The sequence below is a fragment of the Embiotoca jacksoni genome, unplaced genomic scaffold, assembly GCF_022577435.1.
Source record: "Embiotoca jacksoni isolate LCO1_2020_lvr unplaced genomic scaffold, fEmbJac1.0.p SCAF_16, whole genome shotgun sequence".
Classification (NCBI taxonomy): Eukaryota; Metazoa; Chordata; class Actinopteri; family Embiotocidae; genus Embiotoca; species Embiotoca jacksoni.
This window is the reverse complement of record NW_027185296.1, coordinates 12,854,603-12,878,635: the sequence shown is the minus strand read 5'-3', so window position 1 is coordinate 12,878,635 and position 24,033 is coordinate 12,854,603. Positions and strand designations below refer to the sequence as shown.

The 24,033-nt window shown below is 44.0% G+C and overlaps 3 protein-coding genes across 3 annotated transcripts; 1 reads left to right on the top strand and 2 right to left on the bottom strand.

Moving 5' to 3' along the window:
• Positions 1-2,981: 2,981 nt before the first annotated feature.
• On the bottom strand, positions 2,982-11,086 carry scp2b (sterol carrier protein 2b). Its single transcript, XM_069150981.1, has 5 exons — positions 11,003-11,086; positions 9,829-9,919; positions 8,723-8,852; positions 8,420-8,499; positions 2,982-3,578 (listed from the first exon to the last, which is right to left on the bottom strand). Exons 1-5 carry the CDS (start codon positions 11,023-11,025, stop codon positions 3,483-3,485), a joined length of 420 nt encoding a protein of 139 aa, XP_069007082.1. The 5' UTR covers positions 11,026-11,086; the 3' UTR covers positions 2,982-3,482.
• A 3,219-nt stretch (positions 11,087-14,305) lies between these two features.
• On the top strand, positions 14,306-18,532 carry cpt2 (carnitine palmitoyltransferase 2). The gene is made up of 5 exons (XM_069150969.1): positions 14,306-14,761; positions 14,951-15,031; positions 15,127-15,233; positions 15,311-16,615; positions 17,711-18,532. Exons 1-5 carry the CDS (start codon positions 14,601-14,603, stop codon positions 18,037-18,039), a joined length of 1,983 nt encoding a protein of 660 aa, XP_069007070.1. The 5' UTR covers positions 14,306-14,600; the 3' UTR covers positions 18,040-18,532.
• A 43-nt stretch (positions 18,533-18,575) lies between these two features.
• Positions 18,576-23,905, bottom strand: magoh (mago homolog, exon junction complex subunit). Its single transcript, XM_069150980.1, has 5 exons — positions 23,738-23,905; positions 19,521-19,579; positions 19,102-19,212; positions 18,883-18,965; positions 18,576-18,799 (listed from the first exon to the last, which is right to left on the bottom strand). Exons 1-5 carry the CDS (start codon positions 23,826-23,828, stop codon positions 18,700-18,702), a joined length of 444 nt encoding a protein of 147 aa, XP_069007081.1. The 5' UTR covers positions 23,829-23,905; the 3' UTR covers positions 18,576-18,699.
• Between the last annotated feature and the right edge of the window lie 128 nt (positions 23,906-24,033).

Sequence of the window (24,033 nt, the reverse complement as noted above, 5' to 3'; positions counted from 1 at the left end):
CCTGAAGACTCCTGTGGGGTAATATTTGCGCATAGTCATAGCGCCCCCTGTTGGCCACTGGAAATGACACTTTCATACTTTCACATTCTACGTCAAGCTGGTTGATCACTTGAACGTAAAGTCGGGTCACAATAACATAAACATGTAGTTGATGATATATTGAGACATTCGTTCGGCTTTGTCAATGGGCGTCGCCGTGACGATGCGGCAAAGTTGGATGTCTCGCCGTGACACAGGAAGTTGATGTTTAAGGTCAAAGGATGCTTGAAACCTCACGAAACGTGTCACATACATCTGGCGTGGTGAGACGACACATCTGATATGTGTTTTGAGAGTGGGTGTGGCTAAACGGCTCGCTCGCCGTGACACAGGAAGTTGATGTTTAAGGTCAAGGGATGCTTGAAACCTCACGAAACGTGTGACATATGTCTGGCATGGTGAGACGATACATCCGATATGTGTTTTGCGAGTGGGTGTGGCCAAACGCCTCGCCACCGCCCCCTGCTGGAGACAGGAAACGAGACAAAAATAGCAACCTTAAGCGGGGATACGCGGTCCCTCGCACGGTGCACGTCGGGGAGACGGCTTCGGGGAGGCGGCACGCGGGAGTGCGAGGGCCCGTACATCACTGCTTGCAGTTTTAATTTATTCATGTATTTTTAGTTTCTCCGGTGGATTGTTTTCTGCTTGTTCCAAAGAAACCCCTGGGTTTTTAAAAACATACAAAACAACATTTTGAAGCAGATAAAGTCAGGATCCGTCTTTCCCTGTTTTCCCCGATCGTCTTTTTCTCGTGTGTCTGTCATTCCCTGTGTTTGTAGTGGTTCGTCATGTGCTCTGTGTTCTGGTCTGCGTCTGGAGGGTGTGGATACTTCCACTGCCCTCCAGACACCTCCTACCACCGCTCGCCTGTTCGGCTGGCGCAGCTGCGTCCAATTCCCCTAATCATTGCCTGGCAGTATATCAACCCCGGTCCTGCACTCCATCCTCGTCAGTCCGTTTCGTCAGCTCGCCTGGTACCACACTGTAGCGCCTCGTTGTAGGTTTGTTTCTCGTTGCTTTGCTTCTAGTTGTTGATCCAGTTCTGTTCTCTGCCTGCTGCAGTACTTACTATCGTGCCAGCCAGCCCACCTTCTTCCTGAAGACTTAACTGAGCCGTTTGAACTCTGTAATCGCTCACCTGCATTGAGCTCCAAAGAACTGAACAGACCATACCACAACCTCATATTTTCAATCAAGCCCATTATTGTACAATATCCTGCTGTGCATTGAGCTCTTGGGTCACTTTGAATACCAACACACAACAGATCACTATTTTCCAGGAAAGTACTTGTCTGTACAATCTGAATTGTTGCTGTGATAATAATGGGTGTAATGCAAGTGTTGTAGCATACTAAATGTTACTTAGCACTCCACTGATTTACTGTTGCATTTCCACAAAGTTGAAAGACTTGAGTATTTTAAAAAGAAGGGGTTTTTTTTGTGACTGTTGCAATCAAAATTGGGATTTTTTTTTTTTTTTTTTTTTTTTTCCCCACCCATCAAAGAAATATCTAGGTCTAATCATTTTTTTCATTTTCTGAGTTTTCTGGGTATAAAGTTTCAAAAAAGTCCTAAAAGTGATGTAGCTTTACAAACAGACTCTGGCTGTGATGTAGAAAACGAGGGCTACAACTGCTGCTTTAAATGCTCTTAGAATAAATGCAATTGAACAAAGACTCAACTGGCAGCCTGAGTCTCATGATGACATCACATTTCCTATAAACCTGGTCACTTCCGGTTTTGCCGTTTTCTCCGGTCCACCTTCCTGCAGTTTGTTGTGATTAAAGGTAGACGAACCATCCTGGCTGTAAATGAGGAGTTTTTTGTGTTGATGAAGCAGGTTTTTGTTTGGGAAGATTTACTTTGTGCAGTAATGTCGTCAGCAGAGTTTCTACTCAAAACATTTATTTATTTCAGAGAAATTATTCAAATATTAAGAAGGTTGGATGGATTTGTGTTTATCATTGTGACCGTGGAGCGACTGTTGATCACTGCTTCTGTTTTCTTCACTGTGATTACAGTCTAACCCTGCTCACATTAATGAGCAGACCAATCAGAGACCAGTGTCTGTGATTCATTGCAATGATGTCAAAGTCAAGTGTTTTTATCTAAATGTAGTTGCAGCGGTGGTGGAGTTAATGTACGCAGTTAGATTATTCCCTCCACAGCGTACCTAGACCCATTCTGTATATTCAGGAAGTTAATTTGGGTCTGGACATACCCGACTAGATTATCACTGCAATGATAACAAAAAAACATGAATTCCTGTTTTTCATCCCTTCATTTACTGGGAATTTTTAAATTGAGTTCCTGAATTGAGCTGCAATGTTGTTCACGTGCAGATCAGAATATTGAAGATCAAAATCCAGCATTTCTCATCATATCCGAGCGCTTCATTGCAGAATAAAGACATGAGACTGAAGTCACTATTGACCAATGAAATGAGCCCAGTGTGACTACACAGTCAGACCCAGAAAACTCCAGGAGCCGAGCCAAAGCTGCAGTGGAATCTGGGTCAGAGCTAGTTAACAGATTTGCCTTCCAGCCCGTCTCCTCCATGTTCAAAGGAAAAACTACAGCGTGGCAGTCTGGAAGCAAGTCGCTCCGGTGCTGGGAAAGCACGAGGTCCTCTAAGAGGCGAACAGAGACCAGGCCAGCCTGATAGGCACATCAAAGTACATCTGAACAGAGGGCTTTTATTTTGGAGGGTCACACCACTCGGACCTGAAAAGGGACCACTGAACTGTGCAGGAGGAAACTTTTACGTCTTCCCTTTTTCCACTGAATGAACACTGAAGCTTTGCCAGCGTTTCCGTTTTAACAACCACAAACTCAACATAACTGCTTGATCATCAAGTTTTAGTTCACAGATAAACTGTTGAGAGTTTTTATGTCTGCAATAAGATTAGTGACGACTGCTTCATGAACACGGACTCAAGTCAAGACCACAATTTTATTTAGTAGAAATCTTTTAGAGAGTCATACAGAAATTACAACCCCACGTTAGATCGGCGGTGGCCAGTCACTGGCAAAAAAAACCCAACTTCATCTGAGACGAGGAGGCACTTCGACTGGTGTCCATGACATCAATCTGCTCAACATTTCCAGACATGATGCACTCAAAGAAAGATTTCATTTAGGTTGTTGAAAACTGGACTAGAACTGAATTAGTATCACAAAAAAGGAGCACCTGTCTCTATTCTATTGGACTGACAGAATGAGGACGACCTGCAGGCAGGGACTCCATTAGAGGATTAATTATCTGTCCATTGGTTCTTCAGTTAGGACGGCAAGGCTGCTGACTAATCCCCGGCCGCTCAGTGAGCTCACAGAGTGAAAGTGGTTCAGGACAGAGAGAAGACCTTTAACGTTGATCTGAAACCAGGCCGTTAACGTCTCTGTGGTTTTACTCAGTGTTGAGTCAGCTCAGCCTTCTTCATCTACAGCTTGGCTTTTCCGGGTGTCAGCTGCAGGTTCTGGAGCTTCATGGCCAGGCCCATGTTCCCTGTGATCTTCAGCTTGCCCTGGAAGAATGCCTGATCAGAAAGTGGGAACAGAAAAAAATAACATTATCCAGACAGTTTGTAGTCTGAGGAGCGGTTGTGTCGGTGTTGGAGGGGAAGTGCACGCTGCTGGTTTTAAGAGTAACCACGACAGATTAACTCAACCCGGGGGAAAGTGGGCCAACAGCAACAACAGCTTATGAAATGTCAGGAAACTGCAGGGCACAAACACACTGGAGTGGCGAGATGGCTGTTGGACCGGAAGACTGAAGGTAAATCAGTCGATGGATGTAATTATTTAAGCACTTTAGAGGGAACAGGAATCTTTTAAATATTGGTTCTGTTCTCAGAAGGACCATGAAAGCTTTTCATGGAAGTTCATGACAGAAACAGACTAAATGAAACCATCTCTGCCTCTCTCATCGTTCTGAACTCCAGAAGAGCAGTTTGAACACCGTAGAGGGCTCAAACAATACGCAGTGTTTCCTGAACACAGTCTTACTTTGGTGGGCCGCCCAGGTATAATGACAGATGTCTAAGTATATTTGGCGATCCATTTCAGCCTTTTTTTAATTTATTTTTTTAACCTTCATAAGAAAACAATGCTATCAAAGTGATGGATTAACGAGTGGACGATCTCCCCTCCTCCCTCCACCTGTGTCGCTCCGCACCACCTCAGTGCAGCAGAGGTGGAGTTCCGCCCACAGTGACACACACAGAGATCAGAGGACAGAAACACAGCAGAGGTGGAGCTCTGCCCACAGTGAGACACAGAGATCAGAGGACAGAAACACAGCAGAGGTGGAGCTCCGCCCACAGTGAGAGACACAGAGATCAGAGGACAGAAACACAGCAGAGGTAGAGCTCCACCCACAGTGAGACACACAGAGATCAGAGGACAGAAACACAGCAGAGGTGGAGCTCCGCCCACAGTGAGACACAGAGATCAGAGGACAGAAACACAGCACACTCTCACGCTGAGCTGGAAACAAACAAACGGCTGCTCAGAAATTAGGGTTAATAACATAAATACAATATTTTCAGCTGGACCTCAACATAGGGGGCGGAGCTATAAAGAGTTTCTGTCAGTGAGTGAGAGATCAAAGTTACACAATACAAAATGAGTATCAGTTTGTTATTGTTCAGATAAGAGAAGGTGATTCAGCAGGTTTGGGGGAGCTCAGTTATGTGAATAAATGTTCCTAAACATGAGGAGCTCTCGGAGGAAGAAAGGTTGGAGACTCCTGCTGTGAACTGATGAGCAGAGGAGTTTAATTTACATGACAGTCCTCTGGTACAAATAGCCTGGATGGGCTCCCATGATGCATTGCTTCTGCTCCGTATAATTCAGAGTTGGAAAACACTTTTGCACACAGAAGGAGAAAATGTTTATGCTTATGTTTCCTGCTGTGACAACAATATATTCAGAGTGTTTGGGGTTTGTTGCAGTCGATCATTTAATATCAATTTATTTTCTTACTAACAATTGAATTGAACAACAAATCCCATAATAAGATACAGTTGAAACCAGAAGTTTACATACACTGTGCAAAAAGACACAAAACACTTTTTTCTCACTGTCTGAAGTTAAATCAGACTAAACCTCTCCTGTTTCAGGTCCGTTAGGATTACCAAAATTATTTAACTTTTGCTAAATGTCACAATAATGAGAAAGAGAATATTTTAGAGAATTTGATATTACTTTCTTTGAGGTCAAAAGTTTACATACACCAAAAGTACTATGTCTTTAAACAACGTGGGCAAGCCCAGATGATGATGTCATGGCTTTTGAAGCTCCTGATAGGTTAACTGACAACATGTGAGTTAATTGAAGGCACACCTGGGGATGTATTTTAAGGCCACACCTCAAACACTCTGCTTCCTTGTTTGAAATCATGGGAAAGTCAAAAGAAATCAGCCAAGAAATCAGGGAGAGAATCGTGGAGCTCCACAAGTCTGGTTCATCCTTGGGTGCAATTTCCAGATGCTTGAAGGTGCCACGTTCATCTGTGCAAACAATTATACGCAAGTATAAACATGGGAATGTCCAGCCATCACACCACTCAGGAAGGAGACGGGCTCTGTGTCCCAGAGATGAACGTGTTTTGGTCCGACATGTGCAAATCAACCCCAGAACAAAAGCTAAAGACCTTGTGAAGATGATGGCTGAAGCTGGTAAGAAAGTGTCATTATCCACAGTAAAACGAGTCCTGCACCGACATGGGCTGAAAGGCTACTCAGCAAGAAGGAAGCCATTACTCCTAAAGAAACATAAAAAAGCCAGATTACAGTTTGCAAAAAGACACCAAGACAAAGACCTTAACTTCTGGAGACATGTCCTGTGGTCTGATGAAACTAAAGTGGAGCTGTTTAGCCATAATGACCACCGTTACATTTGGAGGAAAAAGGGGGAAGCTTGTAGACCTGAAAACACCATCCCAACTGTGAAGCATGGAGGTGGCAGCATCATGTTGTGGGGCTGTTTTGCTGCAGCAGGAACTGGAGCTCTTCATAAAATAGACAGCATCATGAAGAAAGAACATTACCTGGAAATATTAAGGCAACATCTCAGGACATCAGCCAGGAAGCTAAAACTTGGGCGCAAATGGGTCTTCCAAATGGACAATGACCCTAAGCATACTGCCAAAATAGTTAAAAAGTGGCTTGAGTACAACAAAGTCAATGTCTTGGAGTGGCCATCACACAGCCCTGACCTGAATCCCATCGAAAATTTGTGGGCAGATCTGAAAAGGCATGTGCGAGCGAGGCGGCCAACAAACCTGACTCAGTTACACCAGTTCTGTCAGGAGGAATGGGCCAGAATTCCAGCAGAGTACTGTAAGAAGCTTGTGGAAGGATACCCAAAACGTTTGACCCAAGTCATGCAGTTCAAAGGCAATGCTACTAAATACTAAGGAACTGTATGTAAACTTTTGACCTTGAAGAAAGTAATGAAAAATTCTCTAAAATATTCTCTTTCTCATTATTGTGACATTTAGCAAAAGTTAAATAATTTTGGTAATCCTAACAGACCTGAAACAGGAGAGGTTTAGTCTGATTTAACTTCAGACAGTGAGAAAAAAAAGTGTTATGTGTCTTTTTGCACAGTGTATGTAAACTTCTGGTTTCAACTGTACGAACAGCCCATCTCACTGCTGTTGAACTTCCCTCAGCTTCATTTATAAAAGCAGCTCCATCTTTTAAAAAGCTTCAGTGATTTCCTGGTTTGTTTGCCCGAGTGAGGTTGAGGATGTCCTGTTTAATGTGTTGGTGCTGCAGACACATATTCAGCACATTCATGTTTCTGACCTGCTGGAACAGCTTTTACTGATCCATGCAGAGCTTAGCCCAGCTGCTCTTTTTTCTATCGGCTGGTTTTGGGGACATGAAACACCGTCTTCACGACAACAGAAATCCGTAAATTGTAGCTGCACAGCTGGATTCCTCACAGTAATACACTCATGGAGGTTTTCTGAGTTCATGATCCCGTTGTCTTTCTTCCTCAGAGGTCTCTTCTTCCATCTGATTTTCGCTCCTCGTAGTTGGACTCTGGTTCCATTAAATACGACCATCGTAGTATCGTCAGGTTTCCAATCAGATCGGTCAGATCCACCGCTGGCTCCTCCCCCAGCTCGTCCAAATATGGTCACTTCCTGCTCCAAACCGCTCCGAACTAGCAAAGATGGTGACAGACAGAATCTGAACTGGAGGATTTATAACGTTCACAAACCAACGATGACATCACTGATGGTCGATGACATCATTGATGGTTGCTGCTCGGTCATGAAGGAAGACGGCAGCCAGTTGGGCAACAGAGCTTCATGGTGTCATGTTTACAGACAGAATATTGGATCCTGAATCAGTTCCCTTCGTTTTCCGAGTCAGGTATGAGACGGTATCTCCGTTTTCTAGACAGGGTTATTTACTCTACACAGCAGAGCTGTTCATGATCATGAATGTTCAGCGTTAGAGACACCCAGACACCATCCACATATCCTGTCAGAAGCAGATCCAGCTGGCTAATAATTCTCCTCCACCTGTTCAGTAGTGTGTGGTGACGTAGCCTTTCATGACCTGCTGACAGAAGTAGTTTAATAAAAGAGAAATCTCCTCCAGGACTTGTATTCATATTTGTCACAGATATTCTGTTTCACGTGAACCTGTAACTGAAGTGTTGCTTACATCATCAATAAAGACATTTCATCATCAATACTACCAGACTATTTAAAAAAAAGATTTAGTATGTCCCGATACATAGTATGTTAAACATAGGATGCCAAAAGCACCAGGATGTTGTACTACATCAGGTGGTATTCTGCCATCTGCGGGCCACCAAGCTGCTCTGGATGTTCTGACCCACAATCCCCTGCAGCGGAAGTTACGTCACATCGACTGAGCCGCCGAGACAATTAGTGGCGCTGATGCTCCGCCCACAACAGGGAGGAGGAGAAGAAGAAAAGGCATTGGCCCAATCCCAACATCCACCCTCACAGACTTCCTCTGAATGGGTTGTGATCCCGGCCACTTCCTGTCTGTCCTTCACTTTGGTTCCTGTCTGGATGGTCTTTGGTGTTTATTTGCTGAATTCTCGCTGCTCAGAAGATGATCCTCCACGTCTTCTTCGAGCGGTGACACTTTCACACCTGCACTCGTTGTTTTTTGGGGTTCTTGAAGGATGTTTTCTGTCATTGGCTGCAGCTGTTCTCTGTGAACGAGCCATCAGAGACTTCTTCTGCTTCAGAACTCTGCAGCTCTTCATTTCTTCTGATCTGCTGCCTTCTGGCTCTGATTGACATCTCCCCGGTGAAATGGTAAGAGTGAAGTGAAAAACAGCCCTGAGAGCTGATTACAGAACCGCCGGGTTGAATACTCACAGTCTGTGGGTTCATCTTCCCTGTCATCAGGGCCAACAGATCTGTGTCCGACATGGCGATGGTGCAATCTGCTTTCTTCTCTGCAGGGCGGCGAGACGGACACGGTTAGTTCACAAATACAAACTTATAGCTTCTTTATTCACCGACTTGAAAGTATTAAAATGTACCAAGTGAAAAACAAAAGCGATGTAAATGTCTCATACATGGACACAGATAAAGCAGAAAAACAGTGTGTGCAGGCCTCGAACTTTAAACTGCACTTACGATGTGATTTGAGGACCAGGAAGCCTTCGGGTCGCTCACCTGTGTCGTTGTGAACGCAGCCTCTGCCGTTCTTTACGTCCACGAACCAGACGGCCTCCTGTCCATCCGGGCCGTCCTTCACTTTGAAGGCGAACACTCCTCCAATCTTTTTCACAAACTGCTCCCCTTCCTGTCAGACGTATTTTACACACAGTAGAAAAGGAAAGTGTACAACTTCATCCAATTCCTGCAAAGAGAGCAGAGATCTGAACAACCTTTATAGGAATGTGTTCCTGGCATCAAATTCAAAATAAACATTTCTCAGATTTAACGTTTAATATATGCCGTCTTATTTTTAAGTTAAATATGGGTTTATGTGATGTGCAAATCATCACATTCTGTTTTTAATTTACATTTTACACAACGATTATGGAAATGGGGTCACATCTTAAAAACTGTTTTACAAATGTTTCACAAGGAAGATCACGACATCTGCTTGGAGGACAAGCACGATGTGTCCTGGTGACAAACAGGTTTGTTCACATGAAAAGCTAGAGAGGGAGGCGTAACGTTGTTGAAGTGAATACAGCGACGGACGAATGACAAAAGAAAGACAGAAAGCTGTTTCCATTATGAGCATCAATCTGCCTGACATTCGCTTCCCTCTCAACATTGAACTAATGTGGAAATACAAAAGTGGGACGACAGATCCTCTCAGATCAGATCAAGATAAGCTCCGCAGCTCAACTTTTAAGTCTATTTGTCAGATCATTTTCCTGACATACTGCACTAAACCAGGCCTCTTAGTTGGCCCCCCTGCTGATTTCCTCATTGATGACAAATCCCATTTATTACACGGACGGCCGTGCAGAGAGCTGCAAAGGATGCTGGGTTATTAAGCAGCTACCTTTGTGTGACCTCATTCATATACGGAGGTTTAGAGCACAAACCATTTGTCTGATTGACTCAACATAAGCTCGATATTATTTTGTACTTTAAAATGAGAGTTGGGGGCTGAACCGTGTAGCCGCGTGACAAAGGCCAGAAAACACTGTGGAAGACAGAAGAAAAATAATATACTACAAATGAATTAAAACTATTGCATGTCCTTTTGAAAGACAGATTTGGTTTGTGTTATTTTGACATAAGTAAGTGGTGTTTATCACCTCCTGAAGCTTCTTGTTGATTTCCTGGAACACAGCATGAGCCTTGAAGCCCTCCAGTCCGTCGCTGGCGCTGGTGTTCACGGCTTCAATCCTTCACATGACGGAAGGCACACGCATGACAGGAAGACAGTCACGTCAGCAACGACAGGAAGAAGTACACAAACACTCACTTATTCATTCTGGATCTGTAGTTACTCTCTCATAGTCACCACAGCTCAGTGTTCACCTTTGTCGGTTTCATGCATAAAACTGTGATTCACCACGCTGTTGATGTTGAAGACTAAAGTCACCACAGTTACTGCAGCACGCACAACCAGAGGTCACAAAACCAGCTGGACAACAGTGAAATGAGGCACTCTGGAGAGAGAATCCCCTCCGGCCCTTCTGAGGAGAGCTCACGAGTATGTCTGTACCGAGGCCTGTGGCTGGAGAGTGGATGAAACACTCGAGGGCTTTAATTTGAAACACAGGCTTTTAATTTGAAATGGACACAGGATGTCACAGCATGTGGTCAACTAATGGTGTAACTTTGATCCCCGACTCGCTCGTTGACGTCTGGTCCTGCTGTTCAATATCTGTTGCTCACCTGGTTTCAGTGCAGCTGTTTGATCTGATCTGAGTTTTTCATGTTTCAGTCACTCATCTAATCTGTGACACTTTCTTTTTTCTCTTATCAATTCAATCTTTTGTTTAATTATGTCGCTTAATCAACAGCAATCAATGTAATCTCTACATAAACTCGTCTAAAACTCGTAAATCAAATCAACATTGTCATTTTATCTCAGAAAACGTGTCTGGTATGTAAAGGTGAGGTGATGATGCTCAGGGTCCAGCTGACCACACTGAGCCTGCACGTGTTGACCTGACATCAGGTCCGATCAGGTCCCGATCAGGTCCAGTCTACGGAGATCCGAGGCGGAGCAGCCGGTCACTGACAGGAGTCCGGTGTCCCCGTCCGAACCGGGCCGGTGCACCTGCCAACTGCACCTACCGGATCGTTGAACGGAAACCGTGTCACCGTGCAGGAGCACCGCAGCTTAGCACGCTAACCTTGTAAATATCCGCAGAGCTCGCGCAGCCGTTTGATTGACGTGTCACCTCTTAACGTAATGTTAATGTCGGAGGGTGAAAACGTGTCGCAGACAACCCTCGTGCCTGTTTTCAATGTTCTTACCTCGGTGTGTTTATTTCAGGCATTTCTGTGCGCGTGAGGAGCAGCAGCTGTGTTCCGGGTTCCGGTGCGGCGGGCCTCTGACGGAGCGGCGCCTCCTTGTGTCTTTACCGGATCTTCAGACCCGATGGGTCGATGGCAGATAGTCCAGCGAGCCTGAACACTGCTGAACATCCGTCAGCACGAACCGGAAACATGTTCTTCCTCCATCTCATCACGCTCCAGAACTTTGAAAGATGTAGTTGAAATGGTTTATCGCGGTTCTGCGTCTTTCAGCCCGCTTCTTGGAGCATACCGGACCATCACTGAGAGTTCATTCATCTTTCTGATGTTGAAAATAAAACCACAGTCCAAGTCTTCGGACCAGATTACAGGGCTTTTATTTCTGTTATATGTTCAGGAGCTGTCATATATCATATTTCTGTATCAGTTCAACAGGCGTTGATATGATATCTGCAACAGTGTTCTGTAAAATCTTCGTAAATGATGGAGACAAACATGTCATTGAGGGAGTTCTCACATAATGAGTTCTTCCTCTGCTGTGATTGACAGCAGAAAATGTTGTAAAGCAGGATTTTATCATTGATCCCTGATTCTTCTCTTTCCAACAAATGCGTCGATCCTAAGATGTCCTCCAGCTGTCATTCAAAGAGGACAGCCGGGGACAAAGGTGACGTGTTGCACCAGGTGACGTGTCGAATCAGGTGACGTTTTGCACCAGGTGACGTGTTGCATCAGGTGACGTGTTGCACCAGGTGACGTGTTGCATCAGGTGACGTGTCGAATCAGGTGACGTGTCGCACCAGGTGACGTGTTGCACCAGGTGACTGCATCAGGTGACGTGTCGCACCAGGTGACGTGTTGCACCAGGTGACTGCATCAGGTGACGTGTCGCACCAGGTGACGTGTTGCACTCCCTCAGTAACGATGATCAACAGCCGCTCCATACAGATATGAGTTAAAGATACAGTGGCAGGTTCATGACTGCAGACAGGAATGCAGAATGCTTTTCGCTTTTTGAATATATCTGCAGATATATTCAGTAGATGTTCACAGAACCAGAGGAGGAAAACAAAGAGAGTAATGAGTCTCATGAAAACTATCACCCTCATTTGTTCCAGAGAGCAGAGCAGGAAGGCCGGCTGAGTCAGTGGAGCAACTATCTTTACTGTGTGTTCATGATCTGGACTTTATGAAGAAAAAAGTGCGCTAACGAAATCACAAGAGGCCACAGGACATCTGAACTCTTTCCCACTTCCATTGAAAAAGGAGAAATCTTCTAAAAGATGACCCTGAAGAGATTAGAACCAGGATCAGAACTGGATAGGTCACTCTGCCCAGCTGAGGAAACTCACTTCAAAATGATGAATGACTTCTATCCTTGTAGAGTTCCTGAGAAGAAGATTTAACAATGTAACAATATAACTGTATTTTTTGTGATTCTGATATTGAAACTTTAGAACATTTGTTCTTTACACGTCATCATACCACATCCTTCTGAAAATCTTTTCAATCCTGGATAGATAAAAAGGACTCTGAATCATCCAAATTAATATTTAATGAGATATTTTTAAGTGCATTCCGCACTGGAGAGGATTTAGCAAATCAACATTTCTGTATATAATATTTGGTTATGATTTGCTGGTGGTCCAGTTCAGTGAGCAGCTCTGTTTTCTGCAGCTGTGACGTGTTTGATTTGACCTCAGACCACAAAGCCACTGACCAGGGAAACACTGCCCCCTGCTGGCCAGATGACCACACAGCATCGCGGTGGGACGTGGACGGTGTTCAGGTTGTTGTTACTTACCCAGTATTTGTGATGATCAGTATTTAAAAACAATGCAGCCATAAGACCTGAAGGAAAACACGAAACAAATGTTGACTTTATCTCAGCTACAAGTAACACAGACAGCAGTTAGAGTCAGTAGCTTTTTTTTTTTATTTACCTCTACAAAATCACATTTATCAATAAAAATACAATGTTTATGAGACAAGAATGTTTGTAATAATAATCCTTTGTTAATCATCTTTATCTGGAACAAACACAAACAAAACAAGATATCAATGAGAATATGTTCTTCAAAGAAGTGAAAAAAAAATGATTCATATCTGTGACTAAACATTCCCACTGAGTCGAGCAGCACACAAGGCTTTAAAGAAAAAGGTTTGGCTCAGTGACAGAGGGATAACTACTGTGGAAGTCATAGAGGTCCAGGTTAAGAAAAGACTTTCATCTTTGACTGAGGCGTGATCTTCACACAACACAAAGACAGAAAAGTGAAAATAAATCCCATTGAACATAATTTTGTTGTACTATGGTGCTTAGAATTAATTACATTTTAAATAATGTAGAAATGCATGAAGGCCCGCTGACTTCCATGATGTAAAACATTTATAATGTAGGTCAGAATAATAAAAGATGAAGCAAATGTTTAAGTTTGAATTCCTTATCAAATGTTATAAATAACTTTTTGCAATGGCCATCAAAGAACTATATAATCATCACATGTTTGAAAATTCAATTCAGACATTAGTTAGTGAATTATCTTTTTCTCAAAATTACAGGATTTTTTTCATGCCTTGAATTTTGAATGTCAGTTAATCGTGAGTGTAGTCAGATTGCACAGGTTCCACCCATATAAGCAAACTGCTGCCACTGATGTTATTTTCTTTAGTTTAAGTCATGAATGCTTAATGTCAAAAATAGCATAAAATAATACAAATTCAACTGTCTAAAAGAACTTTAAAAGTCTTTCATATTTTCTTGTAAATGTGGAACTAATCTAAAGGTTGGATGATTTACAGCAGACTTTTAAAGAAGCAAGGTGCTGTGGTGACAGGTGAGGTGAGCACCTCCATCCGGGAGGGACGGAGCAGGAGAGGCCACGCCCACCGGAAACCTTCCCGCTGCACAGAAGAGGACCAGAAGATGATTATGTGAGTACTGCAAAATACCAGAATCTGTGGATCAAATCATTTGTCATCGCCAGAAATTCACACTAGAGTGAGACAGGTTGAAGAGGAAGCTGGGAGTTGAGGAACTTAATCTAAAAGATGCTATAACTAGGAGCAGAGAGTGTATGGCAATACTTGAAAGAAACAGGATTGAGTCAAATAATTTAGTTCACTGAATTGGTGCAACCTTTATTTTATTTTATTTTATTTTATTTTATTTTTTTATTGATTTATTGAGTGTTTGTCAGAGGATATGTAACTCTGGTCCACACTCCCAGACAGTAGGTGGCGGTAATGCACCTTTCGCTGGATGCCATCCGCCATAAATCGCAAAATAAATCACATGACACATTTTAGTGTATAAACTTCCTGTTGTCAGGGCTGTTTTTTATTTCCTTGTTGTTCCCCTCATTTGTCACTGTTTTGGACCAACACATCAGGACCGGTTCTATCCGCCCTCACACCTCGCTCAGGTCGGCCAGGTCGTCGGTTGCTGATGTTAGCCGGCTCGCTCTCGTGGTGAACCTCGGGGACAGCGGAAGTCTCGCCAGGTTGTTGTGTTCACTGTCCAACCGAACCGGTCCCGAACCGGTCCCGAACACGGCTGTCCCCCCCGGAGCTTTTATCAGCCCGCTATCCGGCAACCATGGCCAGTCTTCTGTCGGGGCAGTGCGCCGCCTCTCTGATCCGTGTGAGAGGTGCTGCTCTGGGGATCCGGACGAGACGCTACAGCGGCCGGGACGAAGCCTCCGAGTACCTGCACCGGAGCGTCGTGCCGTCCATGCACTACCAGAAGAGTCTACCCAGGTGAGGAGACCGTGGGAACCCAACGGGCCACGCTGACCACGTGGTGAGGGGTTCAGGGGTGATAGCAGTTGACCCCGTTAACTTTGAGCTGAATGTAGAGGAAAGGGCACGCTTGATTTGCTGCTCGGTGACCACCAGGGGGCGGTGACAGCCTCGACTGGGTGTTCACTGTGTCCTCCTGTCCTCCAGGCTTCCCATACCCAAACTGGAGGACACTGTCAGGAGGTATTTAGCTGCCCAGAGGCCTCTCCTGGATGATGACCAGTTCAGGTACGTCTTCACAAGGAAATCAACCCTTTTTATTCATTTCAATGATCTGATGCTTTCGACTGAACCGCATCAATCCGGTCTGTGTGTACTTTTAGAACAACGGAGAAACTCGCTCAGGATTTCCAGACCGGTGTGGGGAAACAGCTGCAGGAGGAGCTGGCGGCTCGGGACAAAAGCAACAAGCACACGAGCTACATCTCAGGTGACCGCGCCGCCGTGACGGAGGAACCCGGACGGGCGCACCGACGAATCTGACCAAATGACGCGTTTGTGTTTCAGGGCCGTGGTTCAACATGTATCTGTCCGCACGCGACTCGGTGGTGCTGAACTTCAACCCCTTCATGTCCTTCAATCCCGACCCGAAGCCGGAGTACAATGAGCAGCTGGTGCGGGCCACCAACATGGTGTGTTCGGCGGTGCGCTTCATGAAAACGCTGAGAGCCGGCCTGCTGGCGCCGGAGGTGTTCCACCTCAACCCGGCCAAGAGTGACACGGACGGCTTCAAGAACCTGATCCGCTGGGTTCCGTCTCGGCTGTCCTGGTACGGAGCCTACATGGTCAACGCCTACCCCCTGGACATGTCTCAGTACTTTCGCCTCTTCAACTCGACTCGGATTCCCAAACGCGGGCGAGATGAGCTGTTCACCGACGAGAAAGGACGACATCTGTTGGTGATGAGAAAAGGCCACATGTACGTGCTGGATGTCGTAGACCGAGACGGGAACCTGGTGGAACCCGCAGAGATCCAGTCCCACCTGAAGTACATTCTGTCTGACTCCACGCCGGCGGCCGTCTTCCCTCTGGGCGTCCTGACCGGTGAGGACAGGGACGTCTGGGCCGGGCTGAGGGACAAGCTGACCGCTGCTGGAAATGCGGAGGAGTTGCGGCTGGTGGACGGCGCCCTCTTCTGTCTCTGCCTGGATGACGAGACCATGACGGACCACATTCACGTCTCCCACAACATGCTGCACGGTGACGGCTGCAACCGCTGGTACGACAAGTCCTTCAGCATCGTTCTGACCAAAGACGGGCAGGCGGCCATCAACTTTGAGCACTCCTGGGGGGACGGAGTCGCTGTGCTTCGTTTTCAGAACGAGATCTTTAAAGACACGACGGAGCGGCCGCTGGTGAACCCGGGCTCCGCCGCTGCTGCCGTGAACTCGGCCGCCGCTGTGCGCAGACTGCACTTCAACCTGGACAGCGAGCTGGAGAACGGCATCAAGACGGCAAAGGAGAACTTCGACTCGGCCGTGTCCAAACTCACCATCGACGCCATGCAGTTCAAGAAAGGTGGGAAGGAACAGCTGAAGAAGAGCAAGCTGAGTCCAGATGCTGTAGCCCAGCTGGCTTTTCAGATGGGCTTCCTGAGGCAGTACGGACAGACCGTGGCCACGTACGAGTCTTGTAGCACCGCGGCCTTCAAGCACGGCCGCACGGAGACCATCCGGCCGGCGTCCGTCCACACCAAGCGGTGCTCGCACGCCTTCGTTCAGCAGCCGGGAAAACACAGCGTGGAGCAGCTGAAGGCCATGCTCAACGAGTGCTCCAAATATCACGGGCAGCTCACCAGGGAGGCAGCTATGGGTGAGTATGAGACATTTCTACATGCACACGAATGATTTTAAGCAGACGTGTCCAAACTATTTTCAGAGGGCCAGATTTGATCATGTGAAAATGCCCACCGGTCCTTCCCGGCACTTTTTCAACCATAAACGTTAAATACAAATGCATTGCTCTAGAACAAGTATATTTGCAATGACACAAGAATTGTCATTTCTTCACCATATGTAATCCATTCAGGCCGAACACATCTCCAAAAACACAGCTAGAGAGTCAGATAACATAAAGAACAAGCAGTCTGGAATACCTAACACTTCCATAAAGCTGATAAATATCTTATTATGGGTGATGAAATGTTGTCTGTTAACATTGAAGTTCCAAACATATGAAACTTGCTCTGGTTTTTCACACAAGATCATTCAGAAGTAATCTTTTGTTTGTCAGTGCTGGCGGCCGCAAATGATACATTTGAAGGAAGCTGCGGGCCGTATAAAATCTGACCTGGCTGTGATTGGCCCCCGGGCCAGACTTTGGACACGTCTGTTCTGAAGGCTTGAGATACGAGGAATACTATAAAATATCATCGCACAGAAGCTCAGTGAAGATCTGAGAAACCAGATCATAGATTCACACAAGTCAGAAAATAGTGACTGAGGGAAGACGGCGTGAAGGAGCCGTGAAACGGACTCCCTCAGTGGGAACAACCAACCAACCAGCGTGGCACCGATCTGCCCTGAAACACTTTGAGACTTAAAATGCCTCTTTCAAATGAACTCGTATCTTCCAGTCAGGCCGATTGATTCGCGTGCGTTGGATGTTCAAATCTTCGGTGCAACTTTGTAAAGAAATGACTCGACCTGGAAGTTGAACACAACTGGAGAAAGAAAACGCTTCAAATCCAGAGAAACTATGGATCAAATTCAGATGATCAATGATGAAGTATTTATTATACAGAAGGCCCACGATCACTGTTGTGAAAGTTATTTTCTCAACTGAACTGCTTCAAATAATAAGTGAAGAATATCCTCATGTAACGCCTGCTCCACCTGTCTGAAGGTGGGGTGACACACCACCGACAGGTGGAGCTGCACTGACTGCTCCCTCTGCTCCTCCCTACAGGTCAAGGTTTTGACCGTCACCTGTTCGCCCTGCGGTATTTGGCCACGTCCGAGGGCCAAGCTGTGCACGGCCTGTACACGGACCCCGCCTACACCGCCATCAACCACAACATCCTGTCCACCAGCACCCTCACCAGCCCCGCCGTCAACCTCGGCGGCTTCGCTCCGGTGGTACCCGACGGGTTCGGCGTCGGCTACGGCGTCCACGACGACTGGATCGGCTGCAACGTGTCCAGCTACCCGGCTCGCGATGTCCACGAGTTCCTGCAGTGTGTCCACAAATCTTTAGAGGACATCTTCAGTGTCCTGGAAGGAAAGGCGCTCGGCTAAGAAGGAAGTGGACATGTGGTCCCCCAACAAGGAGAATCAGCAGTTCCAACAGGATGGTGAGGGGGGAAGCACCGTCCAGTCAGCTGATGACTCCTCCAGAGAGATGAGGAACATTTGAACACAACAGTGGGTTCTAAATAGGAAACGTAATCAGAGCAACTGAAATACAACACGTATCTGCAGTTATCAAAACTGATGTGAAGCTTCGTGTCGACTCTGGACGCGAGACTTATTCATTACTCTATAATAAAAAGTACTTGAAATGACGTTTTCATTACAGCGTGAGGTTTGTCCACCAGGTGGCAGCAGAGTGCTGCCGCCTGGTGGACCGCCGACTCAGCAGCTGCTGTTCATGCAGTTGTAGATAGTCAGACGATGCTGTGCCTTATCTGGATGATGTGAAGCTGCAATTCTATTTAAATTTGTCTTCACTGTCCATTACAGCTTTGTTGGTGGTTGAATGTAATCTGAAATAAAACTTAATTTAATTCAAGCATATTTGCTTTATATGTTCATAGAGTATGTTTGTCACAAGATCATGTTTTTCCCCCACTCTTTATTTAAAATAAAAAAACAGTTCCATCAAAAGCAAATGTACAAATGCGGTTAGTACAACAGAAACATCAGCCGAAGAAAATAAAAACAGGCAAAAATCCACGTTTAGATAGGCTTGATCTTGAAGTGTAGACCGATCAGACTGAAGACGAGACACTTGAGATCCTGCACCAGGTAGTAGAAGACACGGAGACCTTCAGGGTCCCTGAAACAGACGTGTTCAGTTACTCTGCTGTCACTTCCTAATGCACAACGTCCACTCGGCCACCTCCCAAACACAAAACTCACTTCGACTGGTTGACGTCAATCAAGGAGCCAATTTTGGAAGTTGTGAAGGAAATGTGCTCGTCTCCGATGACGATCTCCAGCTCCTGAGAACAATCAGAAGAAAACAGGCTTTCAAAGACGGTTTTGGACAAACAGATCAACGCGTAGCGCCTGTGATGAAATAACATCAGTGGGTTTAACCCAACACGGGACGGTGAAATCACAGCCCGCTCCTCCGACCTGTCTGCCGACTCTGTCGGGAGGAGGCCACAGAGCGTCGTCCTCCTTCGTGATCTCGCTGTCGTCTATGATCCTCTTCAGCTCCTCCATCACACTCTTGTGTACGTACGCCTGCGTTGGTGCACACGACAGACCAGAATTAACACTGGACACATTCACAACATGTATGATGGGAAAACACCCGGAGTCGTTATTTTTGGTACCGAGTAGTTCACTGAAACATTGAATCTGACTGACCATCATGATCATGACCTTCCATCCCATAAACAGCTGTTGGTATTAATGAATGACCACAACCATGGTTTAAACACAGCATATTAACACCATCTGTAACTGGCCTTGTTAGTGGACTGTCTTTTGGTCTGGCGATATAAACATTAAAATAAAATCCATTTTAAACCAAAGTATTACTAAATTACCTCTTTCCTGATCATGACGTCATTCTTGTAGTTGCTGTTGTTTGCGTACCTCAGTTTACCTGCAAGAAAAACATATTCAGGTGAGTAGAAAACGCGTAGCATCCATTCAGTTAGTAGAGAACTCTTATCATTCAGTTAGTAGAGAACTCTTATCCATTCAGTTAGTAGAGAACTCTAATCATTCCGTTAGTAGAGAACTCTTATCATCTATTCAGTCAGTAGAGAACTCTAATCATCCATTCAGTCAGTAGAGAACTCTTATCATCTATTCAGTCAGTAGAGAACTCTAATCATCCATTCAGTCAGTAGAGAACTCTTATCATTCATTCAGTCAATAGAGAACTCTAATCATTCAGTCAGTAGAGAACTCTAATCATCCATTCAGTTAGTAGAGAACTCATCATCCATTCAGTTAGTAGAGAACTCTTATCATCCATTCAGTTAGTAGAGAACTCTAATCATTCCGTTAGTAGAGAACTCTTATCATCTATTCAGTCAGTAGAGAACTCTAATCATCCATTCAGTCAGTAGAGAACTCTTATCATGTATTCAGTCAGTAGAGAACTCTAATCATCCATTCAGTCAGTAGAGAACTCTTATCATTCATTCAGTCAATAGAGAACTCTAATCATTCAGTCAGTAGAGAACTCTAATCATCCATTCAGTTAGTAGAGAACTCTTATCATCCATTCAGTTAGTAGAGAACTCTTATCATCCATTCAGTTAGTAGAGAACTCTAATCATTCAGTTAGTAGAGAACTCTAATCATCCATTCAGTTAGTAGAGAACTCTTATCATCCATTCAGTTAGTAGAGAACTCTAATCATCCATTCAGTTAGTAGAGAACTCTTATCATCCATTCAGTTAGTAGAGAACTCTAATCATTCAGTTAGTAGAGAACTCTAATCATCCATTCAGTTAGTAGAGAACTCTTATCATCCATTCAGTTAGTAGATAACTCATCATTCAGTTAGTAGAGAACTCTAATCATCCATTCAGTTAGTAGAGAACTCTTATCATCCATTCAGTTAGTAGAGAACTCTAATCATTCAGTTAGTAGAGAACTCTAATCATCCATTCAGTTAGTAGAGAACTCTTATCATCCATTCAGTTAGTAGATAACTCATCATTCAGTTAGTAGAGAACTCTAATCATTCAGTTAGTAGAGAACTCTTATCATCCATTCAGTTAGCAGAGAACTCTTATCATCCATTCAGTTAGTAGATAACTCATCATTCAGTTAGTAGAGAACTCTAATCATTCAGTTAGTAGAGAACTCATCCATTCAGTTAGTAGAGAACTCTTACCATCCATTCAGTTAGTAGAGAACTCATCATTCAGTCAGTAGAGAACTCTTATCATCTATTCAGTCAGTAGAGAACTCTAATCATCCATTCAGTTAGTAGAGAACTCTTATCATCCATTCAGTTAGTAGAGAACTCTTATCCATTCAGTTAGTAGAGAACTCATCATTCAGTCAGTAGAGAACTCTTATCATCCATTCAGTTGGTAGAGAACTCATCATTCAGTTAGTAGAGAACTCTAATCATCCATTCAGTTAGTAGAGAACTCTAATCATTCCGTTAGTAGAGAACTCTTATCATCTATTCAGTCAGTAGAGAACTCTAATCATCCATTCAGTCAGTAGAGAACTCTTATCATCTATTCAGTCAGTAGAGAACTCTAATCATCCATTCAGTCAGTAGAGAACTCTTATCATTCATTCAGTCAATAGAGAACTCTAATCATTCAGTCAGTAGAGAACTCTAATCATCCATTCAGTTAGTAGAGAACTCTTATCATCCATTCAGTTAGTAGAGAACTCTTATCATCCATTCAGTTAGTAGATAACTCATCATTCAGTTAGTAGAGAACTCTAATCATTCAGTTAGTAGAGAACTCTTATCATCCATTCAGTTAGTAGAGAACTCTTATCATCCATTCAGTTAGTAGATAACTCATCATTCAGTTAGTAGAGAACTCTAATCATTCAGTTAGTAGAGAACTCATCCATTCAGTTAGTAGAGAACTCTTATCATCCATTCAGTTAGTAGAGAACTCTTATCATCCATTCAGTTAGTAGAGAACTCTAATCATTCAGTTAGTAGAGAACTCTAATCATCCATTCAGTTAGTAGAGAACTCTTATCCATTCAGTTAGTAGAGAACTCATCATTCAGTCAGTAGAGAACTCTTATCATCCATTCAGTTGGTAGAGAACTCATCATTCAGTTAGTAGAGAACTCTAATCATCCATTCAGTTAGTAGAGAACTCTTATCATCCATTCAGTTAGTAGATAACTCATCATTCAGTTAGTAGAGAACTCTAATCATTCAGTTAGTAGAGAACTCATCCATTCAGTTAGTAGAGAACTCTTATCATCCATTCAGTTAGTAGAGAACTCTTATCATCCATTCAGTTAGTAGAGAACTCTAATCATTCAGTTAGTAGAGAACTCTAATCATCCATTCAGTTAGTAGAGAACTCTTATCATCCATTCAGTTAGTAGAGAACTCATCATCCATTCAGTTAGTAGATAACTCATCATTCAGTTAGTAGAGAACTCTAATCATTCAGTTAGTAGAGAACTCTTATCATCCATTCAGTTAGTAGAGAACTCTTATCATCCATTCAGTTAGTAGATAACTCATCATTCAGTTAGTAGAGAACTCTAATCATTCAGTTAGTAGAGAACTCATCCATTCAGTTAGTAGAGAACTCTTATCATCCATTCAGTTAGTAGAGAACTCTTATCATCCATTCAGTTAGTAGAGAACTCTAATCATTCAGTTAGTAGAGAACTCTAATCATCCATTCAGTTAGTAGAGAACTCTTATCATCCATTCAGTTAGTAGAGAACTCATCATCCATTCAGTTAGTAGATAACTCATCATTCAGTTAGTAGAGAACTCTAATCATTCAGTTAGTAGAGAACTCTTATCATCCATTCAGTTAGTAGAGAACTCTTATCATCCATTCAGTTAGTAGATAACTCATCATTCAGTTAGTAGAGAACTCTAATCATTCAGTTAGTAGAGAACTCATCCATTCAGTTAGTAGAGAACTCTTATCATCCATTCAGTAGAGAACTCTTACCATCCATTCAGTTAGTAGAGAACTCATCATTCAGTCAGTAGAGAACTCTTATCATCCATTCAGTTAGTAGAGAACTCTTATCATCCATTCAGTAGAGAACTCTTACCATCCATTCAGTTAGTAGAGAACTCATCATTCAGTCAGTAGAGAACTCTTATCATCTATTCAGTCAGTAGAGAACTCTAATCATCCATTCAGTTAGTAGAGAACTCTTATCATCCATTCAGTTAGTAGAGAACTCTTATCCATTCAGTTAGTAGAGAACTCATCATTCAGTCAGTAGAGAACTCTTATCATCCATTCAGTTAGTAGAGAACTCTCATCATTCAGTCAGTAGAGAACTCTTATCATTCAGTTAGTAGAGAACTCTTATCATCCATTCAGTTAGTAGAGAACTCATCATTCAGTTAATAGAGAACTCTAATCATCCATTCAGTTAGTAGAGAACTCTAATTATCCATTCAGTTAGTAGAGAACTCTAATCATCCATTCAGTTAGTAGAGAACTCTTATCATCCATTCAGTTGGTAGAGAACTCATCATTCAGTTAGTAGAGAACTCTAATCATCCATTCAGTCAGTAGAGAACTCTTATCATCCATCCAGTTAGTAGAGAACTCTAATCATCCATTCAGGTCACTGCGGCAGATTTCACTTGTTTTTTTATTTCTTCTCTCCACAATAATTCACAAGATTCTTCCAAAGAAAAATGAAGTGATTTTAAGAATCTAAACTGAACTCCACATGATGTTGACCTGCCAGTCAACTGTCAGATACACGTCACAGATTACTTTATACGTTACTGTGTTGGTCCTAAATATGTTACGGTACTCCTTCATACATAAAGTCAACTTTTAGCAGTAATAACGCCGCTAAGAGGGAGAACCAGGAGAACCAGGCCACTGAGAGGGAGAACCAGGAGAACCAGGCCACTGAGAGGGAGAACCAGGCCGCTGAGAGGGAGAACCAGGAGAACCAGGCCACTAAGAGGGAGAACCAGGCCGCTGAGAGGGAGAACCAGGAGAACCAGGCCGCTGCGGCCTACCTGCCGCCGAGTGGCTAGCGCCGTTAGCTCCGACGAGGAACAGCTAACACATCCGTGTTCCCGCCAAACTCAACTTACCGTCGGGTCGGAATTCAAATTCCAGAAACTCGTGTCCAAACTTCCCCTTGTGTCCAACATAATATCGCAGATAGAAGTCGCTGGTTGACATCTTTCCTGTCCAGAGCTTCTTCTTCTTCCTGCGGAGGTCTGACGAACTAAACTCAACTAGCACGCGCAACACAGAGCCTCGACGCACTGTGTGCGCATGCGTAAAAAGTTGAACTTCACATGGACTTTAATGTTCCCTGATATTTGTCTTGCAGGTAGTTCTCACCACCACCACCATAATAATAATAAGAAGAAGAAGAAGAAGA

Coding starts and splice junctions, on each gene's coding strand:
- scp2b (XM_069150981.1), bottom strand. CDS start 11,025: ATGCCTGAAATAAACACACCGAG. Junction 9,920..11,002: donor CCTGAAATAAACACACCGAG/GTAAGAACATTG, acceptor CGTCATGTGAAG/GATTGAAGCCGTGAACACCA. Junction 3,579..8,419: donor GGAAGATGAACCCACAGACT/GTGAGTATTCAA, acceptor CTTTCTGATCAG/GCATTCTTCCAGGGCAAGCT.
- cpt2 (XM_069150969.1), top strand. CDS start 14,601: ATGGCCAGTCTTCTGTCGGGGCAGTGCGCCGCCTCTCTGATCCGTGTG. Junction 14,762..14,950: donor TACCAGAAGAGTCTACCCAG/GTGAGGAGACCG, acceptor CCTGTCCTCCAG/GCTTCCCATACCCAAACTGG. Junction 16,616..17,710: donor CACCAGGGAGGCAGCTATGG/GTGAGTATGAGA, acceptor TCCTCCCTACAG/GTCAAGGTTTTGACCGTCAC.
- magoh (XM_069150980.1), bottom strand. CDS start 23,828: ATGTCAACCAGCGACTTCTATCTGCGATATTATGTTGGACACAAGGGG. Junction 18,966..19,101: donor CCGACAGAGTCGGCAGACAG/GTCGGAGGAGCG, acceptor GATTGTTCTCAG/GAGCTGGAGATCGTCATCGG. Junction 18,800..18,882: donor ATTGACGTCAACCAGTCGAA/GTGAGTTTTGTG, acceptor CGTCTGTTTCAG/GGACCCTGAAGGTCTCCGTG.